At 43.0% G+C, this 26,340-nt stretch overlaps 2 protein-coding genes across 6 annotated transcripts in view; one reads left to right on the top strand and one right to left on the bottom strand.

The window, feature by feature from the left end:
• Nucleotides 1-701, bottom strand: part of ATP8B1 (ATPase phospholipid transporting 8B1) — a 42,336-nt gene extending 41,635 nt beyond the window's left edge. For 2 of the 4 annotated variants that reach the window (XR_008730315.1, XR_008730316.1), the window contains exon 1: nt 557-701. The gene's annotated coding sequence lies outside the window, so the exon portion shown is untranslated. The remainder of the gene's footprint in view (nt 1-556) is intronic. The other 2 variants (XR_008730314.1, XM_055699477.1) reach the window with 2 other exon arrangements.
• LOC114015524 (anthrax toxin receptor-like) lies at nt 603-24,645 on the top strand. Of its 2 annotated transcripts, XM_055699478.1 has the most exons (3): nt 603-901; nt 2,018-2,089; nt 23,931-24,645. In XM_055699478.1, the coding sequence occupies exons 1-3, from the start codon at nt 603-605 to the stop codon at nt 23,935-23,937; spliced, it is 378 nt and encodes a 125-aa protein (XP_055555453.1). In that variant the 3' UTR covers nt 23,938-24,645. The 2 variants fall into 2 exon arrangements, 1 of the variants encoding a protein (XP_055555453.1); XR_003559516.2 differs by lacking the exons at nt 603-901; nt 2,018-2,089 and adding an exon at nt 20,085-20,247.
• The last annotated feature ends 1,695 nt before the right edge of the window (nt 24,646-26,340 follow it).

Raw genomic sequence — 26,340 nt, 5'->3', positions numbered from 1 at the left:
TTTAATTGTTTAAATATTCATCGCGCTACTGGATCGCCACAGTCCGGCGGAAAAAGAGCTCCCCCGGGCCCCAGCCCCGCCCCGTGAGGCGCAGCTACCGCCGCCTTCACACCCCGGGCCGCGCATCGAGGGGCCTTCAGCCCTCCCAGCAAAACGCGCCGGGCTCAGGCCGAGAAGGTGATGTTTCGAGGGGGGAAGCCGTTCTAAGGCCACCCCGGGGTCGGCTCTGACCCCTCCTGTGGCAGCGGGGGCGGTTCGTGACCGAGCTCTGCCCCAGAGCCCCGGGCCCGCCGAGCGCTCCTCGGGGGCGGCCGTACCCGCTGGAGGCCACCCCCTCCCCGGTTCCGCTAGCGCCCCGGCCCGGCCCACCCGGGCTCCCCGGCGCTGCACCCCGCGTGGCCGGACTTTGCTACCGGCGCGGAGGCTAGAGGGCGCGGGGCAGCCCCGCAGGTGCCGCCCGCAGCCCCCGAGTCTCGGCAGGAGCCACCCTGCGGAGCCTCCGCCGCCCCTCGCCGGGAGCTCCCGACCCCGGCCCCTGCCCACCCACCGGCAGCACCTGTGGGCGCGGGTCCCGGCGCTGCTCGCTCGTTCAGGGCCCCCTCATGCCTCCGACGGCCCCGCGCCCGCCCGGCCTCCCCGCGGGAGCAGCCGCCAGACCGGACAAACGGGTTTCCCCGGCTCGCCGGGCAGGCCCCGCCGCGCAGGAGGAGGGGAGGGGCCGCGCCGGCCCCGGCCCGGTCCCTATGCCTGGCCCTAGCCCCGGCCTAACCGGCCCGCGGGAGGGAAGGTGGCGGCGGGACCCTCTCCTGCTGGGGCCGCGGCTCCGGTTACCCGGCGAGGCGGCGCCGTCGCCGCCGCCTCTCCCCGCCCGGCCGAGCAGCGTCGGTCGATGCCGCGGCAGGTGAGGGGCGGGAGGCGGCGGGTGACCGGGCCAGGAGCAGCCCCCGCGCCTCCCCCCCCCCCCCCCCTCCGCCCGCTCGGGCAGCCTGCGCGCGGGCAGCCTCGCCTCAGCGGCGCTCACACGAAGCGCGCGGGGGGGAGCGGGGTGGGCGGCTGGGCCTGAGGGCCAGAGAGCTGGATCCTGAGGTGTCGCTGGCGGTAACGAAGATCGAATGGGAATCGTTGTCCCAGGCACAGACGTGTCGTCGGGCCCCTTCCAGCCGTATACCGCTCAGCGGGGCTGCGCCGGCTCTGCCCCTCCACCTGTACCTGCGCTGGCATTACGCGGTGGCTGTTCTCTCACCCAGAGGTGACACGAGTGCTTCAACAGCTGCAGGTTTCCCTCGGGTGATGCGGTGCTCGGGGCCACATCACCCTGAAGGCCGGGGGGGCGGTGGCTGGACCCACTGTGGGGGGAAGAGGACACGGCCCCAGGCTCTGGCCCTGCCACCCCAGTAGGCTGCATTTCCGCGCTGAGGCAGCCAGGCCCTGGCGCCATTGCTCACCACCATGGTGACAGCTGACAGAAGCCAACACTGTACCGACAAGGTCTGGGGCAACAGTTACCACCGTCTGCTTGTCACCCTGCCACAGGTGGGAGAAGCAGTCTGTCTGGCACGACGCCGTCCCAGGGCACCAGGCCCTGCAGGGTGCTCGGGTGGGCCCCACGCACAGCCCAGGCCGGAGGCAGCAGGTGCCCAGGCCAGGGGCAGTGGGTGCCGGCACCCAGCAGGCACAGCTCTTGCAATAGGAGGGACCTCCCTTGTGCTGTTTTAAGTGACGGGATGACCCTATCCCATCTTCATTACCAGGACTGTATGGTGTTACAGAGAAAACTTTTTGTAAGAGGTACAGGATTGTAACCTTTTGGCATTCGTAAGAGCTGAGAAAGGACTTCTGGTTTGTTAAGGAGTGATTGGAGAGTTGGAGGGTGCTCAGTGTTGTCAGTACTTGAAAGCAATAGTTTTGCTTATTAGCTAATGAATAAAGCGGTTATTTGTAGGGCTGGCAATAGGGCAATTCTGCTGTAATGCTGTATCTATTTGCAATCTTCTTCACTCTATTTTTCTTCTTTCAGGCTGCAGCGAAATACATGTGAACATCTCGGGAGTAATGGCAACTCATCAAATGAATGTGACAGGCTCCAACTGTAAGTTTTAATTAGTGAAGTTTCTTAAGCCTTAGTGTGCAGTGCTGCTGTAGTTGGATGCTAGTTCCCATGACCTGAAATCCAGACCCTGAGAGGTTTTGCTAGTTTGTTTGTAACCTGGGTTTGTTGATTGGGTCACCCTGTCTCAAAGGCTTTCACATTACTGTTTTGCTGCTGCGCACACGTGCACGGCCAGACACACATGTGCCCTGTGTCTGCATTCACGTGGCAGCCCTCGCAGCTGTCCCGGTTGCAGGAAGTGTCTGGGAGCGAACAGCACCAGCGGCCTCATCCTGGTGAGGCCTCCATGTACTCTGGTACACATGGAATAGAGAGTCAGGAAAGTATTTAGAAATGCAGTTTAATGGAAATTCAGGACAGAACGTGCTGATTGGGCAGTTCTTCACCAGACCATCTGGATCCCTCCCTTCTTCACCCCTGGTTCCTCCCCTGACTATCCCACCCTGTGCTATTCCCAAAGGCTCATCTCTGCATCCCGTAATGCATCTTGTGCCCCTGAGGCAGCAGCCCGTGCCACTCTGTATGGCTATGGTGACCACTGTGATGGGTGTCACCTCCAGACCTCAGGGCTGGTAGCTCTGCAGTGACAGCCCTGGCAAGGCAAAGGCTCTGTTTCTCTGGCTGAGTCATTTGGGTGCGCCCATCCCCAGTGCCCTGTGCACCATTTTGTGTGGGGAAATGTGGGTTTTTTTAGGGCATAACCTAAGAGGAGGAGCTAACCCCCACCCCACAAATGCCATGGGCATACCAGGACCCAAGGGCAGTTTTGAAGTAGTGCAGATTTGAGCCAAGAAGTGAACGTTTGGGCCCAGGTATTAGGAATGGTGGCGTTAGGAAGGGCAGTTTGTGAAGCTGCTGACGGTAGCCTGCACCAGTCTGTAGCAGGAAGAATTGCCTAGACTTTTTATTGTTTTCCAGAAGTGTGTTTCCTGCAGCGCAGTTATAAAAATTTTAAAAGTTTAATACATAGCCCAGCTTAGAGCAAAATACTCGCTAAGTGTTCCTAAATAATAAAGAAATATTTTAAAAATTATTATGAAATTTTTGCATGTACTTTTATTCACAAATAATGCAGTTTATGGCAAGTGAAATGCAGATATGTTTACTGATCTGATTAAATAGAAAAAATGGAACATTAGCTATCTCTTAAAGTGATGATGGGATCAGTAACATGAGCCAAATGCTCTAGCGTTTAACATGCTCCTTCTGCAATAATGCTTTCCATTTTTTGCTCAGTGCCCAGCTACTGAAGTTAAACATCTGCTTCTGTAATGTTTTCTTTCTAAACCAGCCCAGCTTCTTTATTTTCTTTTAAATGAAACTTATTTTTTTATTTGACCTTATTTGTACAAGTGAAACCTCAAAAACTTGACTGAAATTGTTTCACTGCATTCTATTCCTGGTTTTTTTTTTGCAACACCTATCCTGGCAGACCGGTTTTTGAATCTATGTACACTAATAGAAATTGAGACAAATCTACCTGCATCCGCAGTGCTGTATCTTGTTAAAGACAAGGTAAAAGCTGCTTGCGATGGTATCATAATACCTGTTTGTGATGTTTGGATCTGTTCATGTTATGGGTGCCTGTTTCTTCAGTGGTTTGTGTTACTAGTGTTGATGTGTTCTGCAGCAGCTACAGTCACTTCACTGTGAGAACTCCCAGGCAGAGAACCAAGTTGTATCCCCGGGCACTGTGACCAGATTGTGATTTTGTCCTGCTGATGTGATGACTGGGGAGCTTTGAGTGTGTACACAGGCGGCTGCTGCTGCTGCTGCACATAGTTGTCTCCACTCTCACATCCTAGGTACACAGCACCATCTCCTTACTGTCAGTGCCTTGCTCACAAGCAGCAAAAGTCCTGTGCTATCACAGTGAATTGCATTAAGGAGATTTATGAGGCTGAAAAAGCACTTAGGTTTTTTGCTGGGTAAAATTTCACCAGAGCTGGTTCCCTTGTCCAGGTTCTTCAGATTATCTGTGAACTCAGTGTTTGCATTGCAGGGAGCAGAGAGTGGCATGGTGGTGGAGGAAAATGGTTGGGGAAGGTGCTCAAAATTGGAAAGAAGTGACATAATTTGGGCAGCGATTCTGGTTTAAATGCACTCTTGAGTATTTGGGGTCTTTGCTGTGTTGTTAGTTTGCATGATTTGTGTTAATTTCTCCTCAAGAACCAGCTGCTGTTTCCCAACTTGATTTCTTGCCCACAGAAGGTAGCGTCAAATTGGCAACTAACGTTTTCAGGAATTTTCAACATTGTTATCCATTTTAAAACCAATATCCACCTGCCTCTTGGGTTGAAACTCTGCAGGTTGATCAAACATATGAAATGAAAAGCTTCTTCATACACCAGAGTATTTTGCTAATGCAAAATCCTCTTGTCTTTCAGTCAGTAAGGAGGAAACATAATTCCCTGGAAGGCATCTGGTTTGCTCCCCTTTATGCAGACCCCCTCCTGAAGAGGACATTATCCATGTTTCAACATGGTGGCGTTCAGGTGACTGTGTCCAGGAAATAGTTTCCATCTGGCTGTAGCGATACCAGCACCTGATCTGTTGCACCTTTGTTACTCAAGTCATATTATGAAACTGAGTGAGAAAGACTACAGTAGAATATCTTCTATTCTTGAAATAATTTCTATCTTAACATACACTCTTAGTTTGGCATAACACTGGTCTTTTATTATTGAACAGGTACACAAGATGGGGGTGAGGTGGGGGGAGAAAAATAAAAAGCTTGGTATCTTGCAGTTTTTAATCAATACACCATCATACGATCATATCTTTTGATCCCTTGCTGCAGGCTTAACTAAGAACAGTGTGTTTGATCATTATATATGGGGGAACGTGGCTGAGGTTAACACTGTTTAGCTATTCATTCATGAGTAGCTGTTGCAGAAATAGAATCTGCCCACTTGTGGATGCTGCTCTATAATAAAAGTGATCTTTGTTTTGGACTGATAGATAGGTAAGAGATTGCTTAGTTTATTTTTCAGTAGCAACAGTACTCTTATTTTCCTGTGCCAGAAAGTCTTGTTCAAATACACTTTTTTTTTCCTAGACTGTGATGACCTAAATGGGATGTTGGATTCCAAAGCTGTGTCTTTCAGTACCTTTCTCTTTTACTACCTGCCTCAAATTCCTCACACAGGAATAAAAACAAAGTTAGTTAAAATAGTAACATTTTGGCTTAACAAAGCAGCAGAGGTTTACTTATGCCTTTGACCATTCCATTTCTGTCCAGGAAATTAATTCATGTCCAGGGATGAATATTTGGTTTCTCTATCAGTTTTCAGTAGGTAGCTGTATGCACAGCTAGGTTTGCATGATGCCCTTTCAGGAAGAAGTTTTATTAGAGAAAAAGTCCCCTTAACAGTGATTAATTGCTATAGCAGTGACTAATGGCCCAGTCCAAATATTATCTTTTACACTTAGCAAAGTACTGGGTCGTGCTTGAGGAACATGCAGTAGCCATTCTGTAAGTCGCAGGCATGATGGAGGAACTTCCGCTGCTGCCGCTCACAGAGCCTGATCTCAGTCAGTCCCAGCAAATACCCCCAATTCTATTTCTGAATTTTTCTCCTGTATACTTCCTCACTCCCCCTTATTCCTTGGTCTCATCTTTCACTCGGGCCCCTTTGCCCTGGAATAGCAATGTGCTCTAGTCCAAAATATGGTAATTTCTGCACTGTTGCACTTTCCCTCTTTCCCTCCCTCTCCTCCTGTTTGTCCCATTTTGTCAGTGTTTGGGACTCACTGTGTCAGAGCTGAAATTTTCTGGGACACAGGAGGACTTGGAACAGAAGTGGTTGTTGGGTAGCCTCTCCTTGCTGCCCACCCAATGGAAACACAAGCCCCATCACTGTCCCCAAGTTGCTGCGTGTTTTGGCACACAGCATGTCCCCAGCCCTGCTGTACTTCTGCTTCCTCATCAGCCTGCTGCTCCACTCTTCACCAGAGCATATGGGAAGGGGAGCACAGGAGATGTGGGGGCATTCTGCGAAAGGATGTACTCCTCTGTAACGAACCTGCATATCCTTCGTCCTGCTGCACAAAGCCTTGCGAAAGGAGCTGCTGTCGTCTGAAGAAGTTAACCCTGACACCTGTTAATCCCTGGTGGATGCAAAGCAAGTTTGTTTTTAATAAACATAATCACTTAGAGATAAGCAAACTGAAAACAAGCACAGCCATGGTAATGTTTTGAATCTGCCAGGCAGGCTATTATTTTTCCCATCAATCTGCAGATTTCTGTGCAACCCCTAAGGTGGATATGAAGCTGCATGACCCGAGTTTGTTTGGTTTTGTTGTATTCCTCATCACCAGAATGTTTTAGAACTTTAGACGTTATTTCTTTTTTGAGAAGTGGGGATTGTAGCTACATTTTGCATAGGGAAAAAAAAACGCCACAACTTAATTTCTTTTTCAACTAATGCTAGCAGTTTGTGGCTAAACTTGAAATTGCACCCAAAACCCTCTGAGTATTGCTTTAGTCTCTCAAAACCAAAAGCTATCTTTTATTTTGATCATCAATACAGTCCTTTTCAAAATGACCTGTATAAAGTAAGTGTATAGTATTAAAATAGCAACTCTAGGTTAATCAATTTTAACTTTGTTTTTTTTTTTAAAGCAGTGAGCAAATAAATTTAAATAATGGAGCACGTGTCAAGGCAGGGTTCAGTTTTGCTAATAATTAATTGTTCAAAAATACCAATGGGCACTTGATTTGAACCTAACAATAGTTGTTCCTGTGTAGCAAGGGTTACACATATCAGTAATTATGTATTTAAGCGGTTCTGTAACACATATTTATTCACAATATTACTTGAATCGTTTTCTCATATTCACAAAACAGGGAATGATGTGGCTTTTCTTTCTATTAGTATATATAACTCCATTTTTGAAACCTGCTGTTCAGCTAGAAAAGCTCTTTTGGGGGGCTGAGAATGGCAGGGGTATTAAACACACAACAAAGTAAGGTCATCCCAGCATGTTCTCAGTTTACTTTGGCTGGGTTTATTAAACAAAGACCAACTGTAAGTTTGTGAAATGACCAATTATTTCTGTGCCAGACTTCATCTTTGAAGACAGATATCTTGCCACGTTCTGGGAAGGATGAGGTCCCCACGCTTTGTAGACATCCTACAGGGCCCTGGCCAGGATGGTATCCACGTACAGCTATAGGTGCCTGTGATGATGTGGCTTGAAGCCTTTTGAATTTGCAGTTTGAAGCCTTTCTGATTCACAAGCTGTGCTGTAAAAGCAATCCTCTCCCTGTTCATTTTTCCATTGGTTACTTTACCAATAAACTCAAACAGGGAGAGAAGTTCTCAACATCTTTTAGCTAATCTGAAAGCAAAAGTTATTTAGGTGCTAATTTTGAAAATTATTAATTTGAGGAAAGGGTGGATGCTAGAACTTCTACAGTTTGTAAAGACAGGAAGTAAATTGTGACAACACAGTATGCTAAAATTGATTTAAAATACCTTGATTTAAAATATTCCTGATGTAGATGAAGTTGGCTGTAGTGTATTTTTTCAAATATGTGAATTGTTATTCACTGTGACCATTCTTCATAAAAGCTTCATGGAAAGACAGGGGTTTTTGTATGCAATGATTACATGCAAAATGCATGGGTTTGGGCCTGCCTTTTTTTTTTTTTTTTTTTTTTAACTCAGGTCTGTTCAGGTAACTTTACTAAGAAATTTCTACTCTTGGATTGTATTTTGCAAATGGCTAACATCCAGCCATGGCAGAGATTCAAGCTGAATCGTAAGACACACTTTGCAATGGCACGAGTGAGCACCAGACCCTCCTAAGTGATGCAGTCATAAACATAAAAAATATAATTTTATCCATCCTGTAATAATGGTAACTTTACGAGTCTAATACTCAAGGCTATAAGGAAAAAGAAGGCTTGTACAGAGAGGTAACATCTTCTTTTATAGTGACTTATGTATTGGAACTTATGACATTGGACTTATGACATTGGAAGTATGGTCAACTTTTGGGGTACATAAGCCCTTCCCTCTGTTCTGAAACAAAAGACTGCAGGCTAAGTGCCGTGTGGGGACAATTTACAGGGCTTACCTGAACTATGCAAATCATGTATTAGACTGAGAGTGAGTGTTCCTAACCTGTAGTTAGTTTGGTGTTTGCTGCTTTTCTTACAGCTCTGAATGCAGGTTTGAGAGCCCCAAAGTAGCCTGTCTCCTTGTACTATATATTTTTTACATATAACTATTTTTCTCCTCCTCCTCACTTCAGGTTGCATTGGTTAATAACTTGGCGGATTGAAGCATAAGATAGGCAGCGTTTAACCATTTGTTACTTAGAGCTAAAGTTGGAAGTGAGGCATTTGTAAGATTTACAATTTTTTGCTTCTTTTTGCCTTTTTTTTTTTCATGATTTAAATTAAAACCTTTCAGACAAAATTGATAGATTAGAGGTCTTCCTAGGTTAAAGCCCTGTTTCAGTGTCAAAGAGGCTAAGTCCCGATCTTTTAGTGCTTCAGCACTGGAAGATACAGTAGCCTAAACTCAGTATTTAAAAGTGAAGGAACCAACACATCAATCGCAGACGGAACTCTAGAGGGAGTTCTCAGGACCTAAGAATACCCATGCCTTCATGTCTCTTCACATTAGTCATGTGATTTCAGATGGAATATTAGTCATGAAAATCAGGAAAAGGGGTGGTTTTGTTTTGTGCTAGAACCTTAAAATTCTTGTAATAACAGAATAGTCTGAAGTTTTGCAAGGTTTTTAGTGTGGGTTTTTTTTTTTTTTTTCCTCTGCAGCTTGATACTGTAAAAATGAAAGTGTCATTAACAGGATGAGCATGGAGACTTTTCTAAAGTAACTTATAATGCATGGACTCAGTAATCTAGCAGAATACAGAGCAGGTATTCCTAACCCTTGCTTGGTCACAGGTGACTTGTGTCCTTGTAATACAGGTTTCTTCATGAAGGTCATCTCTGCATAGAAATATTTTCCTGCCTGCTGTTTTGCACTTGTTAGGGGTAGCTCAGCTTTAAATGAGCTATCCTTTCCAATTTGATCATTAATTAGCAGTGTTGGGGTTAGTGGAGCTCAGCAGGGAATTCCACCAAGATGGAGTGCCTGCTGAACTGTGCTGAGAGCACCTCGTTATTCCCTGTTTTAATGGATGTTCTCTTGTATCATGCTTATACACATAAAGAAGTCCTAATGCAATTTTCGTGGTGTAGTTGTAGAGATGTGGAGAAAGTTTGCTGCCTGCAGCAGAAATAGAAGGCTTATGCTTCATTACTAGCTTGGTAGCTGTTGCTTATTTTTTAATTTAAATTAAATTTATTATCAATTCAGTAATTGATTTATTAATTTATTAATTGAATGTAGTCAGTGTATTTATTAATTGAAATACAGGATACTTGATAACCATATCAGAACACAATTTCCTGCTCTGGCTGCAGGAACTGGACACCTGAAGGTTTCAATTAGATGATGTACAGATCTCCATTTCCTTTGTGCAGATGTTGTAGCACAGCTGTGACCTGCTTCACAGCTGTAATCCTGCACAGGGTGGAGTCTTCCACGGAGCGGAGTTCACATATTACTTCTCTGTGTTATGTGCTGCAGTAGGTTAGGAGATCCAAATACAAGGCGTTTTTCTTGGCAAGCACTGGTACTGGAGCTGTGTGAGACCCCACTGCCTCCTCGGTTTTGCAGTATCTTGAATATCTTTCTTGAGCATTTGAGTAGTTCCACAGGTGGTGCCAGTGGAAGGTCACCCATCATGATTCCAGCTTTGCTAGTAACGTATGTCAGCATTAGTAACGTATGTCAGCATTAGTAACGTATGTGAAGACTCAGTGGTAAGAGACTGTAGTATAAACTATAGTATAGCAGCTTTGCAAGAGAGATTAAGATAATAGTGGGCTCAATTTATAACTGTAAATTGTAAATCCATTGTAAAGAACAAAATTAATTTCCAACTCCAACTATTAAAAAAAAATTGTTTCTTACACATTTCCTTTTCTGTGAGCCATCAACTATATACATACGGATTTTATAAAGTCTCTGTTTCTGTAGAGAAAACCTTTTTGCAATCAAGCAAGCTAGTGATGTTTTATGTGAGGAGATCAACTTTTTCCCCCAAGTGATCTAGTTGTAAAATCTAAGGGCTTGTAAATTTCAGATGGAATATTAGTCATGAAAATCAAGAAAAGGGGTGGTTTTGTTTTGTGCCAGAACATTAAAAATTGTTGTAATAACAGAATAGTCTGAAGTTTTGCAAGGTTTTTCATGTGGTTTATTTTTTTTTCCTCCCAGCTTGATACTGTAAAAAATTACTAATTGTAAAAAATAGGGCTTAATGTTTCTAGCAGATAAAAAAGGAACCCTTGACTCCATCTGTTTTCTAAATCTATGATGATATTGTTGGCTTTTAAAGCAAATAATGTTTATTCTTACCTCCAAAAACTATACAAAATATTTGAGATTTGTTTACATAAACCACAAACAAAAGAATAAATAGGAAGGTGATTTTTACACAGGGAAAGAAATGTGTGATTCAAAATCACTTGTTTCTCTGCATTTTACGTACTAATGCTTTTCTAAAACAAATCGGGATTTTAACAAGAAAAAAAAAAGGGAGAAAGAAAAGGCTCAACATATAACTACATATTCATCTATCCAAGTAAAGCATTGTACAAGGGAACGGTGAGATGTCAGCCCTGCAAAGCGTAGCCTGGCATCTTCCATTTTGGCGAGCCGCCGCATCAGGGCCGGCGTTCCTCCTCCCTGCGGCCGATAGATGGGGAACCACACCACTGAATGGCTGCTTACCCAGCGGCCGGGCGCTGCTGGCGGCCTGCAGTTTCGGAGGTTGCTGCAGTTTGTTAGGGAGCATTCTTTGCTCTAAAGGCAAGGTTACACGGCCCTTTCACCGGACCGTAACTCTGCAGCTTCCTTACGCAGGAGGTTATGCTGCTTTTCCCACCAGTGTCTGCTAGGTCTTGCTGTTTCCTTTATAATGGTGGCAGCGTTCGTGCATCTGTGCAATGAGCTGGATCTGCAGAATGACAGGGCTGAAAACTAATTTGATCTCTCCATGCCAAGAGAAAAGCTTCATCTTCAGCTGGATCAGTTGCCTAATAGGGATTATCACAGGGCTAGATGAGGGGTGGCCCCATTGTAAAGAGTGGTAGGAACGAGCAGAGGCAAGAAGAGGGAAGGTGGGACCACCCATTCTAGCAGCAGCTTTGATTTACGCAAAATAAAATTGTTTTTTCTTGAATGAGTGGGTCAACTGAGATGATGTGTCAAAATTTAGTCCTCTGGAACTGGGTTTGCAGTATGATCCTATTGTTGTGTTAAGTAATTTTGGAAAATAATGGTTATTTGTCTTGGAGGTTTTTATGGACTCAATTTTAAGCCATGTAGAAGAAACCAGACTTTTCAGGGGACAGGTACTGAACCACCTGGAGATTCAGTCTCACTAAGTACAGGCTTGAGCAAAATAACTAAAACTCAACACGGCTGCCTTTGTTGCACACTTTTGAGAATCTTGACTGTGAAGTTTTAAAATAATGCTTTTAAAGCATTAGATATATTTACTGTTACTTAAGATCAGTTCAGGAAGCAGAAAGGCATGAAATCCTGCACGATTTGGATAAATGACAGACATACATTCAGCTGTTGCCATGCTGTGTGAGTTACTGAAGTCTGAAATTACAAATTATGTTGGTTTCAATGATAAATTCAGAACAGCAGAACACACTCATACTCTCACAGAAATATTTGGAAATGAAGGACTCTTGAGTAAGAGCGAGGAACTGAAAAGCAAGTGACCTGATTCCTGTGCCTGTTTGCATCATGTTTCTTTTCTGAAATGGGGAATTTGCCAGTGACCACCATTAGGATTTCACTCTGTGACAGCATGCCAGCCAATAGGATTGTCATTGTGCAAAGAGAAAGATAAGCGAAATAGGGCCTTCTCCTTGTGCCAGCAGCATTAAACTGCTCCAGAGATAGGCAGGCATTTGTTTGTTACTCCTGCACCTTGGTGGGACCTGGTTTGGACCTTTGTGGGTTTTGTCTTGCAGGTTTATAAGTCAGTACCTAATACAGTTTTCACAGAAAGCAGTTTCTTCCCACCACCACCCCCTGAAGAGCTGAAATGATTTAGTCCTGGAGCCATCCAAGTGTTTAAGCACTTCATTCCTACTCAGGTTCCCATTTGATATTTCAGTGGGAAACTGAGTTTTGCTAACAAATCTGGGCATTTACTGTGTGAAGCAGTCTAAGGCCCATTCCACATGCATGGTCTGCGTGGCCCCTGCCTTGTGCAAGTGCCACTGTTTGTTTAGCTGGGTTCAATAAGGAAAAGGTGTGAATACAGTAGTCTTGTGTTACAGACTTCAGGGTTTCCCCTAGGCCTTAGATTTTCTTGCAGAAGTGGTCCCTGGACCCTTTTGAAAACTGAAATTTTACCATCACTGTACACTTAGGAAGTCTGTCTTTTTTGGGTCTTTTTACCATAGAAGGATTTTTTTCTATTTTTTTTTCTCCCTGTGAGTCTGTTTCCACAAATCAAAATTCAGTAATTTCTGACTGTCACTTTTCTTTTCTGCAATCTGTATGACAAGCTGTCTTTTATGATTTTGATGTGTCTTTCCTGAAGGGAGCATTATTCTTGTTTAGCTTACGCGTAATGTATTTCATTGTTCATCTCTGAGCAATTGTTTTTGTATATTATTGATTTTGTGACTTGCATTGTTGAATGCACAAAACTGTGCGCATTTTGGGTAATTTGCTGCTTTCATACTTTCTGAGAGAAGGTCATGTATGTTGGCTTGACTGAAGCGGCAACAAAAAGCTGCTGTTATTTTATGTACCTTACAAAGGGAATCCGTCTTGTGCTTCCCTGCAGCTACTGTTGGAGGCAGTTCTATGATCAGAAATGACTGTAACATTATTCATAGAGTCCTTTGTGCTGGTTTACTTAGAACTGTTATCCCAGATAGTATGCATGGGTTATTAGTGTACTCCTGACTTGCTGGCCTGCTGGAAAGATGGGAAAAACTAGTTCACCTGGCAATTCTAGCAATAAGTCTATGAAAATTCACTGTAACAAGGGAGTCCCCCAGGGGGGAAAAAACGGTACTAAAGCAATAATACCACTTACAAATTCAACGTATTGTGCAAACATTAAATAATCTTTTAAGCAATTCCAAGAGAGATGTTCTAGTAAAGTAATTTCAGTGACTTAAATGCTGTTGCACTCTCTGGCAGGCATTGAATATGATTATGAGGAAGAAAGTAAGAATACCAAGGAGAAATCATTGTGGCTGCAGGCCATGCATCCAGATGCTTTTAATGGATTATTATGTCATGGACTTGTACCCTACAATTGCTCGCTTGCCACGCGGTCTGGCATGTCTGCACAGGCTACCACAGTTTTAAGACATAAAAGTAATAATAGGTTATCTGGATTTTTTTCCCTTTCTATTTCAAGAATAGTTTGTATGGAGAACATCCAGCACTGTGTGATAAATGGTATCTTCATAGAGATTTCTAGCAAGGGTTCCCTGGACATGTAGGCCACAGGCAACAGTTAAGGAACCGTACAGAGCTATACTCGTGACCAGCCTGTGTTTGTGCTACTGCAGGGCAGCCTCAGGTGCTGCAGTTGTCCCCACACAGCTCAGCTCTGGGACTGGATCTGCCATTGTCTCTAGCATCCACAGTATTTATCCATCACATAGCAGCATATCTCTGTTTTACCAGAGACGTGCCATGTGAAAGTGAGTCAGTTTGTTTGTTTTTAAGAAAAGTTACTGCTTTTAGCAACCTCTCAAAAGTCATTTTATGTAACATTTTCATGAGTGGGCATGACTATATATATATTTTAGAGGCATTACAATAAAGTGGCCACATATGTTATTTCCAAAAAAACTGTCACGGCATCCTTCTTCTTTTCCTGTCTTATAGCTAAGAGGAAAGTATTCCATAAAAGAAATCACACAGCAGAGCTCATGTTAAGTGCCCTGAGCTGTGGGAAGGATTGGTTTAAAACAGAACGGGAGAGGAGAAGTTGTACTTGCCAACCAGGTGTGCTAATAATAGTTGGGACCTTAGGGTGCTCTCCTCACCGTTGTAACTCTTAGCCCATCCTTTTAGACCTGGAAGAACTTGGACTGTAACATCTGGGCTTGTCACCGTTCTCCTGTGTGTTGAAGGTGTTGTTGGAGCCTTCGTACACAGTGCTGCAGCGCGGTATCTTTTACAACTGGCTCATTTTTATGTTCTCTCTGGACCCTGGAATTTTTCTGGTGCTCTTAAACTGCAAAGCAGAGTGTAATTAGTGGTGTAATAAATGAGAGTTCATTCATTATTATCAGACAGATATCTAAACAGTAAAAATGTATCCCCCTTTGGTTTATTTGGTTTTGGTATTTTTATAGGCATTTGGAGTAAGTTCAAGACTTAATATGCAGAGAAGCATGAGCTAACTAGAAATACATTCACTCATACTACTATTAGCTCCCTTACTTCTTAAAATGGCTGATTTATAATGATAGAGGTTGATAGCATTAATTCGATTAAACTCCCAAAGCAAGCAAAGTAGAAATGCCTAAGCACTGGATTGCTGGTGTATGTGATTTATGCTCTATGTGTGGTGTTCTATAAAAATGTCAGCAATTTTAATGTAGACACATCTGCATTAAATTTTTGCAGTTTCTCTAAAAGTGCTGCTATTTGGACCAAAAAATATTCAATAATATATTTGTATTATATGTATGCACCCACATAAATGTGCATTCTCTTTCTCTCATTGCTGATTTGCATAAATACAGTGTCTTGGAAATAGGCCCTTTTATTCCAAGTTTCACAGGAGGAAGCATGTAATTATTAGATTTGGTGAGTTAGCATCTATTGACTTAGCTTGCTTCAAAATCAGATTTATTTTAATTATTTCAGCTATTGCTGCTGCTTAACTAAACCGGTCTGTCTCTGGTACATAGCCCATCATCTGGGATGCTTGCTGGGGGATGGCATTTAGAAGCAACATGTTTAGCTCTATCTGAAGTGTACTACGGCTTTCAAACTGTAAAGGTGTGGCCATCAAAGCATAAAAATATGATTGAGGAAAATAACTTCAGGAGACAGGGAGCCTAGAAAAGAAAGAGGTGGAAGAACAATGGGGGTAATGTGGTGGGAAATAAAAGTGAGGGAATGACTCAAGTGGAAAAGAAAAAAGAAAGGAGAGAAGTGGAGAAGGCAGCAGTTCATGCTCTGGGACCAGTGGTCTTGGGGACAAAGGGGATGACTGAGTTTGGGGAATGCAAAGATCAGAGGTGGCATGAGGGCTCAGGAAGGACATTGCTTACGGAGGTGGAAAGAACACCAGCTGCAGGCATTTTCACCAGGCACAGATTTGCAGGCAGGCGTGTGGAATGGAGCCTGTGCCGCTATCACCTGCTGCCACCGCAGCACCCGTGCCCTCACGGCTGCTCAGCCATCTGCCGCGGCCCCACTTGCTTGTCTGAGTGCGAGACCTTTTGTCCTTTTTTGCATAGATTCGCTGTAAAAAGTGGGAAGCACCCAGAGCAGCTAGGGCCAGCTGGCATGTCTGGGTGTTCCTGGCAGGGCCAAGGTGGATGGTATCTCTGCACTGGTGAAATGTGTGGTGTTCCTGGGGCGAGAAACATACTTCACCACTGCCTTGCTATAAGATGATGTCAAGAAAACTTATTTTATTCCTGAGTTTTTATTCAATTACGATTTTAAAGAAGGAGGAGAGTTGGGGGTGTGTGTCACTCTGTTTGCTTTGAGGCTGGAGAGCTTTTGCTGAGGTGCTTGTAATGGGTGGGCAAAACCACACTTCAAAAAATCTTTTATTTTAAAAACCCCAATATAGTTATTTAAGATAATTAAAAAACCAGTTCATATAACTGAGAGATAGAAAATTATAGGTATAGTATATATCGATAGTACAATGGCTGATTAAAAACCAGGCAGAACCACACAGAAATCTGTGCTGAGTATGTAAAGATGTATAGCCATCTACAGAGTCATATGTACCTAAATTTTTGACAGTGCAGAAGACTCTACCTTAACTGATGTCTTTTTCCTTTCTCTACTAATCCTCCTCCCACTCAGCAAGAAAATTATCTGCAAAGGCTTACACAAGTGTTACATTATAAGACTTATTCAAGAATAATTTAACACACCTCGGGAGAACTATTCCTGACTCTTGCTTGGGTAGGTTGAGAATCAGGTTCCCTGTAGTGTTCAACTTGTATCCTCGGATAATCAAAAAATTTAGGTTCTGCTTGACACTGGCAGATTCATGTTGCCTGCAGGTAGGATTTTACCTAACAGAGTCCTCCCCGGTCATGTGTTTCTTTCCCAGGAATTGGAATTGTTAGTTAAGGCTCCACTTCTTTAGTGATGCTGGCTAGCTGGTGACCCTGTCGTGCTGCTGGAAGGCCTTGGAGCTGCAAGTCACTGGAAATAAACATTAAGGAAATAATGGCATAAACATTTCATGTGTATCTTACTATTTTCTATTCTTTTAGCGGCATACAAATGGCGACAATCTTGCTTTCAGAATTACTGCAGATGACCGCAGTCTCAGCAGAGAAGCTCTGAACAGCCTGACTTGAGTGGATTGATATGCCCTGTCCCCAGCTTCCTTCTGCCAGATGTTACCATCCCCATAAGTGTCAGCAGAAAAGACTGTTCAGAATTTAAAAAACAGAGAAGCAAAAATGTTTCTCTGGTACAGAAATGCAAACCTGCTGAACCTTAGATAGCTTAAGACTTAGTATTTCTAATGGATTTGTAGGTCTTCCTTGCTGATGAAGATTTATCTACAGATCTTTCAATGTCAGAGGAGTTCGCTCTTCTGAGGGTTGTTTGAGTCAACAGGGTATGTGATCCCCTCCCTGAATAGAGTGTCCTACCCTTGGCATTATCTGCTGCCTGGAGGGTCTTCTGGCAAGAAGAGGTATCAGTCACTGCTTTCTTATGGCTCTTCTTTCAAGCACACCAGATGGAGATGAATATAGAAATGCCAGGAGAACAGTCTCTACATGATGTTTAGCCAGTCAGGACTGAATTTCATCTGGAAAGATCAACATCCCAAGTCATGAACTGCTTTTCAAACAGAGCTGACACTGTCTCTCCTCTGGCACACAATGTTTCATTCTTGAAAATACCAGACCAGTTTTAGTTCTCCTGGGTGTTTAGTTTTACTGCATTAACATTGGTACCACAGGGAGTGCTAACCAGACTCAAGAATAGGAACTGATTAGTTAAAGGTACAGTGCTTTAATACTTTATGTTACTTCACAAGGACTGCTAAGCTTGTTGTCCCAGGTCTGCTCAGCTTTTGCTTTTTCCTGTGCCCTTGGTGGTGGAAGGAAATAAAGGCTTTATCGCAGGTGTTATCTGTGGTGGAGTTTACCCCCCACCCCCGGCCCTGTATTTTGCATTACATCTTACCACCACCCTGGCTGGGACATCTGTGGATCCCAAGTGGCTGCACAAGTAAGCTAAAGTTTGTCTCCTCTTAGCAAAGCAATAAAAGCTGGCCTAAGCTTGTTTATCACTCTCCACAGCTTACAATTTCATAATTAAGCTTCCTGCTTATATCACTAAACTCAAATGGGTAATAATTCCATGTACTGATCAGGACCTTGTTCATCGGTGGATGCTTCGTCTTCCACTGTCTTGTGCAGATGTTTTGGTGTGCTGAATGTAATAACATTATGTATCCACTCACCTCTCTGCACACTTGTCTTCCCTTACGTGCACATCTGACTGTTCTCTATGTGTAGACATTTCCTGGGGAGACCGCCTTGGGTTGTGTGGAGGTATAGCTGTGGTCTGAAAAGCAGACCTTAACGTTTCTGGTGAAATTGTGTACACAGACTCTGCAAATTCTAAAGAACTGGAGAGGGGAACACTTTCTTTTACTTTACTATCATCATCCTTTACTATACCTCACTATCCTGTACTTCTTAATTGAATCTGCAGAGGAGAAAAGGGCATTCAAATCCAGTCTGAAAATATTTACATGAGATCCTGCAAGGCTTTGAGGGTAGCGCTGAGCTGCAGAAACACCTCCCCCAGTTTTCCATTGGAAATGTTATGTCCCAAGCTAGCAGCATAAACACCTAGAGCAGCATGAATAAGTAAAAATGAATGGAAATGCTTTATCTGTCAAAAGATAACTTGTAGTTTTGTTTTGTTTCTGAACTAGGAGAAAACGCTTGTAGAGGGAGCCCCAGTAACCATTCTGCATTTGGAAACAAGAGAGCTGGGCAGCACAGTCCTGGAATGAAATACCTCACTGCTCTGCCAAAAACTGATTGGGCAGAAAGTCCTGACTTGCTTCAAAGCCAAATGTTTACAAAGAGAAGGACAAGGAGAAGGATTAGCCTATGCAGGAGCTTTTCGGCAAGGTGTGATAGAGGTGATTTGGTTTAGCCAAGCAGCCCATTTGAAATCTCCCCTTGTAAGCTGTGCTTCTGCCACCTCTGCTGTCTTTCCTGGGAGCCACATCAAAGGTGTTTGGCTTTGCAGGCTGTTCTTGTACTTGCTCAGGCACAAACCTGTCCTTTAGCTCTGCTCCTGCCCTTCCCAGCCCTTCCCCCAGTCCTTACTGGTGTTAGGCTGGCAACATCACCCTGCCTCACATTCAAGCTGAATTTTTTGGGTGCTTCGTTTCTCCAGCACTGCTTGTTCCACCACAAGTTTTGTGATGGCCAAAACTCGACTTGCTCATGATGCCCTTGCAGCTACTGTATTTCTTTAAACTTACATAGGTTATTATTTTAGTAGGCTTGATTGTAATCTTAGTCTTATTTCCAGGTAAGATAAGGAATGTGCTCCTGTAACACTGGTAATACTTACCAGAAGATACTTGCAAGAATCTGCAGCATTTCTACTCTTGTCTTTGCAGGATAGAGAAATGTTTCCCTGGCTGCATACACACAGCCCAGAGTCAGCAGGGGCACCACCAGTGAATGAGGGCTAAGCAGAACTTGGCTGAGAGGCGTAAGGTCTCAATCGATATGGCTAATGCTGCTGCAACAGATGCTGCTGCTTCTGCTGCCAGCAGAAAGCTACTGCTTTGATGTTGCACGTTGTTAGGTCAAGGACTGAGTTGCCAGCACAAGGGGCTTACAGGCTAGGAAAATTAATTTCAGTTTCAAAAGTCTTTCAGTCAGAGAAAGTGCTTGGTTATTAATGAGTCCTCCATGGCTCTACAACTCTGAAGAAGGATATTGGGAAACTATAAATATGGAATGAAATACTGAATTACTTTAATTTCTACGGAGGCAATATTCTGAAATGAGAAGTGAAATACCCACTAAAGCACGTAAGAAAGGAAGTAAAATTTCCCTCTGCCCAAATTCTGTATTTTTCTAAAAATTCAGTGATTTCCTTAGCAGCGTAGGGGAGCTAAGAGCAGCTTAGGCCCACACTGTATTTAATACAGGATTGCATTTTGAAATGCTGTGGTTTGCAGAGCAGTGGTGGTCTGTGAGACCATGGCTAGTTTGGTGATCTAGGAAGAAAATGGAGTTGTCTATCAGGCCAAGAAGTTTAGGAGATGCTATAAAGAAGTGTAATCTCACACAAATAAATAGGTAGTGTAGATAAGGATTTAAGTCAGGAGAAAACATCAGAGGTTTTACATAATCTGGTTTTGGCCATTTTTTTGTTTGCCACACTCCCTGTTTGGTTTATTAAGAAAGAAATGTCCTTGAGTGTAATTCAGAGGTTGGATGGATAGAACTGATTCAGAGTCTGAATTTGCTCTGCTTGTTACGAAGAGCTTGTTTCTCAGTGGGCTGACATCCGAGCCTGGTCTTGGCCCACCCCATTCTTGTGACCCTGCCCAGCCATCCCGGGCTGTGTCTGTACACGTGGGCTTCACTTAAAAAGAAAGATCATTTATATCATTCCCTATTTTGCAGGCATGTTTAGGAGAAAAACATCCCTCTGAGGTAGACAAATAGCAAACTACTGAGGAGGCAAAACCAAGTCCAGCAGAAAGCCATTCTGTATTCTGGAGAGCTGATTTCAGTGAAGCATGAGACCTGTGGGACAGTGGCAAGATCCTGAAAAACTGAAACTGTCTGGCACGTAAGTATGACCCATGCAAATTCCTCCTTTTTCAGGGTGAGGCTTTTCAAAATAATTTCAGTTTTTACGCTTTGCACAATATTTAATGCCACTCTTATACTTTATTGTATTTTGCACACATTTGGAGCCTGTGTAACCACTCAAACTCACATCCATGCATCAGCTGTGTGACTCACTCGTTAAACATTACTTAACCCACAAAGTTGAATATTGATTTTGCGTAACATGTCTCTGGCAGAGAGTGTTATTTGCAGAAATTTTTGTGTGAATTAGAAGAATCTGGGATACCCTTTGTAGACTTGTTTCATGCTTCAGTGTTTGACTCACGACTCTCTAATCTGGTATAATCTTCATGGCTTTATGTACCTCTCACCCACCCACATCTCAGATTTGTTTCCTCCTACTCACCCTTTTGCTCACTACACTCCTCCCAGTTCTCCTTTAACTAATCTCTTCATCTCATTTTCCTCTTGTCTGTTTTGTTCATTCCCTCTTCTTCCCTTGGCTCTGGTGCTTGGAGTGTCTAGCTCGTAGGATGCTTGGCCAAGGGTCCAATGTGGACTTTACAACCAAGGGTAAAGTGCCTTTCTGGGCTTCTTGAAAGACTTACTCTGAATACTTCTACGAGTATTTTATACTGTTACTCCTTATCCTATGCCAGAACTCCCTCATAATGTTAATCCTAAGTAGCAAGGCTTCTAGCTGGCTTTTGTCAGCCCTAAGGATATACTTACAGAACAATGTAGGTAATAGTGATTGTTATGACAGCTATCAGCAGATACCCCTGTGATACATACTTCCAAAGTGCTTATTTCTCATGTGCATAAAATGCTTGCAGTCGAGAAAACATGCTGTTGTGTAAAGTTGTTCAGTGATGGTAGCTCTTGGAAAAGGAGCTCGTGAGTCATCAGTGAGGTCCATTAAGGCTCCTAATGTACAGTTGCTCTCTTGGAACAAGGAATTAGTGTAATTGCCTTCTGCTTATGGTACATAAAAAGTCTGTTTTAGAGTGTAACCCATGTCTGTATCCCCTTTATTGAGAAACTAGCCTACAAACTCTGGAATTCAGCTACTGAGCAGAAGTATCATTCTGGTGCTGGAATATGATCCTTGTGAAGGATGAAGCTAAAGTAAAAAATTTTCAGGCAGATACATCTAAGTAAGCAATGTATCAAAACTGGTTGTACCTTATAGTCAAAACCTGGAAAAGCTGAATATAATAAGAAATATTTTGCATTTTTAAGATGCATTCCATAATGTAATCTAACATTAAAAAAGGTGTGTAATCTTGTAGCAAAATGCATACAAGTTTAAATATGGAATCAAAATTTGTGGCAGGTCTTTATAAAGGATACTAAAATAGTAAAAAGAAGGGGTTTTAGTTAATTATTAGAAGGTTCTGAATCTGTTTTGAAGAGGGATCCTGCTTCTCACAAATCAACTTCATCTCCAATTTCTGAGGAAAGGTATTTTTTCATAGTAGATTTGTGACCAGAGCTGTGTTGATAACACAGGGACGTTTTAGCTGTTGCTGAGCAGTGCTTGCACAGCATCAGGTCTTCTCTGCTTCTCACCCTGCCTCGCCAGCCAGCAGGCTGTGGGGCACCAGGGGCTGGGAGGGGACAGAGCTGTGACAGCTGACCCCACTGACGAAGGGGTGTCCCAGACCATATGACATAGTGCTCAGCAATAAAAGCTGGGGAGGAAGGAGGGAGGGGTGTCTAGAGTGATGTTTGTCTTCCCCAGTCACCGTGAAGCATGATGGAGCCCTGCTGTCCTGGGGCTGGCCGATAGCCTGCCTGCGATGGGAAGGAGTGAAGGAATTCTTCCTTTTGCTTTGCTTGCATGTGCAGCTTGTGCTTTACCTGTTAAACTGCGTTTATCTGAACCTGCCAGTTTTCTCAGTTTCACCCATCCGCTTCTCCTCCATCCTGCTGGAGGGGAGTGAGCAAAGAGCTTGGGGGGCTGAGCAGCCCGCCAGTGTTAACCCACAACACACACCTCCCACTGCAGCACACACATAGTGCTGTGTGCTGGCCCAGCTCCACATTCATTCATATATATTTTTGCTATAATCTCATTAACATGCAGACGTTCAGACTGCATTTATGGCTGATATTATTGATAATACATAAATGCATTTGCAGCTTGAGTTTAAGTTAGACAGACTGTGAGAAAACAGACAGAAAATATTTCAGATCTGTTTTATATGTAATTGATTTCATGGTATGCATCCCAGTTTCCTCAGCCTGCAAATGAACTGTTTATGAAGATAATTCAATTAATGTACAGATGACTGATTAATTTTCATACTGCAATCACACTAGTGAAAATTCTATCAGAATACTTAGAGGTTTCTTTTACATTCTAAAATATTATTTCTGCATTATTCATTGCAACAGTATTCCCATGTTTTAAGATTATTTGGGAAGTTCATTTAATAAATTGTGCTATTACGATGTTCTTTGGTTGAATGCACAGAAATTCTTAAAAGCAATTCAAAACTTAATGGAACCAAACAGCTCATTAAACACTAATATCTAAATGCCTCTGCTTGAGCTGATGGGATTTATGCCACATCCTGACAATCACTTTGTGGGACTGGAGCCTGATCTTCCATCGTTTCCAGAGTGACGCTATTATTTTATGTGCCCAAGGATCTGCCAGGGTCTCCAGGCTAGCTTGCTGCAGCCAGGCATTAGAGAAATCAGGTGACTTGCTTATTAAAAAACTGCTTTCTTATAGCTAGGAGATGACTAAACCCTTCAGTTTCACAAAACCAAACCAAAACAAAACAGAATACCAAAAAACCAAAACATCAACGTAAGAACAATTGTTCTTCTTTTAATGTAGCATGTTTGATTCAAGGACAGGTATTTTCTGAAAGATTTTATTTGGGACATTACCTGGAGGAAACCAGAAAAGGTCACTTTTTTCCAAATCTTCATAGCCCTGTATTAATATACTTGGAAGTGTGTTTAGGAGCAATGAGGGCACACCTGGCTAACTTGTGTTTGTCAATGTTGCTGCTTTTTCTGGTAGTGGGATGAGGGATGTTGGCTTCCATGAGATCTCCTGGGCTGCTCCGAGCCTTAGCACCACTGTGAGACAGGGCAGATAATGGCTTTGAGGGAAGAAACAACTGTATGATCCTTCATTTAAAAAAAGTAATCCTTTTATTGTTTTCTTGGACTTCAGTAAAATTAGTTCCTGTTTACACCAGTTTGAAATCTGAATGGAGTCCTCAGGCTTTCTCAGATCGTTTACTTCTTTACAGGCAGCAGCTGAACCTACAAATCCAAGAACTACAGTAAGAGGTGTGTCAGTTGGTCTTAGATGGCTGAGATAGAAAACAGAGAAAAGGTTGGTTTCTCCATGACATAGAAAACCAAACATCAGAAACTGTAGGCAATGCTAATCAAGATTTGCATTTCTGTGTCAGGCTTTTCACCTGAAGACCTCCATGTGCCTTGGAAATGCTCCAGAGCCTCTGTTAGTATTGTCTTAATTTATATACACCAAATGAAGGCACAGAAATTGTAAAGGTCATTGCTGCTGTTGAGAGAGGGAGATCAAACCTCTCTCTTTATGACAGGGAAAAAGATGATGGGGCTGAAATTTATTGACATAACCCCTTGAAGTAGTTTGCGTGTTACTAATTGTATGTTTGTCACATTCTAAAGGGTCTAAAAAGTCATGGTTTTGAGGATTACTGCTGCTTATCTTGAAACTTCAGGCATGATCAGGCAGCATTGTGACTCTGCTGTGAGGGTACAAAAGATTGTGGAAAAGATGCATTTTGACTGACCTGCCTTGAATTCTACTAAAAGCAAATGCCTGCAGTCGTCTGAATTTGAGGTAAGTAAATGAATTCTCCTTTATAAAGATGACATTAAAAAAGTAGGGATAGCCCTAATAATGTATCTCATTATTAACAGAAACTGGCATGCATTAGGAGGAGGATTGGATGATCTAATCAGTCTTTCCTAGCTTCAACTTGAGTATTTTCCCCATCAGTCTCTACATTTCTCACAGAAGTACCAATATAATCTACATTCCTCAGTAGACTGCCTGCACTGACAAAGTGGGAAACAACATTTCTAATCAGTTAATGTAATGGTCTTAAAATGGTGTGTGTGTGTGTTTGTGCACATGTGTGCAAAATTTCAGTTCGGTCACAGGCAATTGTAAACAGTTCATCAAAAGACTAGATGGAAATGGCTGTAATATTTCTAATTACTGGATCTGTAACAGCTACAACCTAAGATGAAAAATCAGATAAACGTACACAAGACTTGCAGAAAATCCCAAAAGATAAATCAAGAAATACATGACTGAATATTTATGTTGACCTAACCTGGATTTTTCCTAGAAACAGTGCAGCTCAGTGTGAGTGACAACAAAAGCTGGAACCACATGAGTGAACAATACGGTCACTACTATTTGTAAATGATAGTTGTGTTGCCCTTCAGGCAGTGATGAGATACAAATCCTTTTAGCAAATCCCTGTTTCACCAGGAGGCTGTTTGCCTCATGGCTGTTGACCAGGACTTTCCTTCTGTTGTGGTTTGCAGCAGTGTGATTGCAGCTCCTCTCTGGCTTCATCATCACAATGCAGATCATGTCACTTTCTTGGCAGAGCATATGTAGTTGGCCTTTATTAAATGTGGAATGTTGAATATGCATGCACGTGCTCTGTAATTACTGAACACCGCTTTGTACTGCTTGGTATAAGTGCGTTGGCATGCTGCTACAGGCCACTCCTATCATTAAGCACCCTGATTCTCTGAGCGTCTGTCTACATGCACGGATGCCCAACAACACCTCTTCATCTGATGTTAGCAATAAACCTAACTGGCTGGTACTAAGGGGCAGTTCTGCTATAAAAAAGCTCTTAAAATCAAGAATTTCGGTGGTTGTAAATAGGTTGTAAAAGCCAGTTGAATTGATTTTGATTAAGAAAATAATATAAGACGCTAAAATATACATAAGTCTCCTGAGTTACGTCAATAGGATCTCATGTAACAGTGCATGAGTGATTGTATTTAGCTTTCATGTTGGCGTAGTTATAAAGTAGAATTTTTGAACATCCCTCTCCTTTGTGATTTGCTTGTAATGCTAGTTTATTTTAACAAAATGGAAGAGGTAAGAAAGACAAACCAGATACATATGTATGTAATGCCTAGAAGAGTTCAGGAACCTTAGCACAGTGTTGTAGGTCTGGTCTCCTTTAAGAAGAATACAGGCTGAGTGCAATGGTGAGGAGCAGGGGTGTGCTGAGTGTCTGCCACTGCTGTGTGGCATCTTTTCACCTCAGCATAATGGGCCTTTTTGAAATGTATGCACTAATAATTAATGATGGAGACAAGATAAAAGGCTTCAGGACTAAGGCAAAAGAGTAAAGGATGTAGGATTAGTGTAAGTAATGTTGCCTGACAACTTAGTTCTGTGCTTATCACACAAGTGATTTAGAGTAGTGAAAATACAATGCTGTAAGATCTGCGTGGGATGGGGGCAGATGCGCTCTAAACTGAAAGTGCGCCGTCCTAATACAGAGCAGGTGAGAGGTATATGATCTGTGATCTGATGCACAGCAGTAAATCGCCGCCCTCTCTCTGCTGCTATAGCCAAGGCCAATCCAAAAAAACCCAGAGAGTTCAAAGCAAGTGCAGTTTGCACACAGAAACATAGCTGGAAGCCTACTGGGGAAAAGTTACTGAAGGGAATGTATTTCCTAATAATTCAAAAGGGAAGAGGGAGAAGTTACTGACTCTTAGGATCATCTGTTCATGTTTTCTCACTTGCATCCAGCTTACCTTTTACTTAAATAACAGGCAATGCCATGTGCATAGGTGTACACTAAACTCCCATTCTTCTTCACTCCCTTTTTGCTGTTTGTAATTCCTATTATCATCTCCAATCGTGATTTTCCAGTGGCAGTGTTATCACACCTCTCTGTTTTCAAGAGTCCCTGTCCATGCTGACCAGTTAATACTGTAATCATAGCGGGAGACTGAAAGGTAGTGAAAGTAAGGTGGAAGATGCACTATCATGTGTGATATGCTGAGGATAATGATTCCTCCCACAGCAGCT

The sequence above is a fragment of the Falco cherrug genome, chromosome Z (assembly GCF_023634085.1).
Source record: "Falco cherrug isolate bFalChe1 chromosome Z, bFalChe1.pri, whole genome shotgun sequence".
In the NCBI taxonomy this organism is placed as follows: domain Eukaryota; kingdom Metazoa; phylum Chordata; class Aves; order Falconiformes; family Falconidae; genus Falco; species Falco cherrug.
The sequence above is the reverse complement of the archived record's forward strand: the minus strand, read 5'-3'. Positions and strand labels throughout refer to the sequence as shown.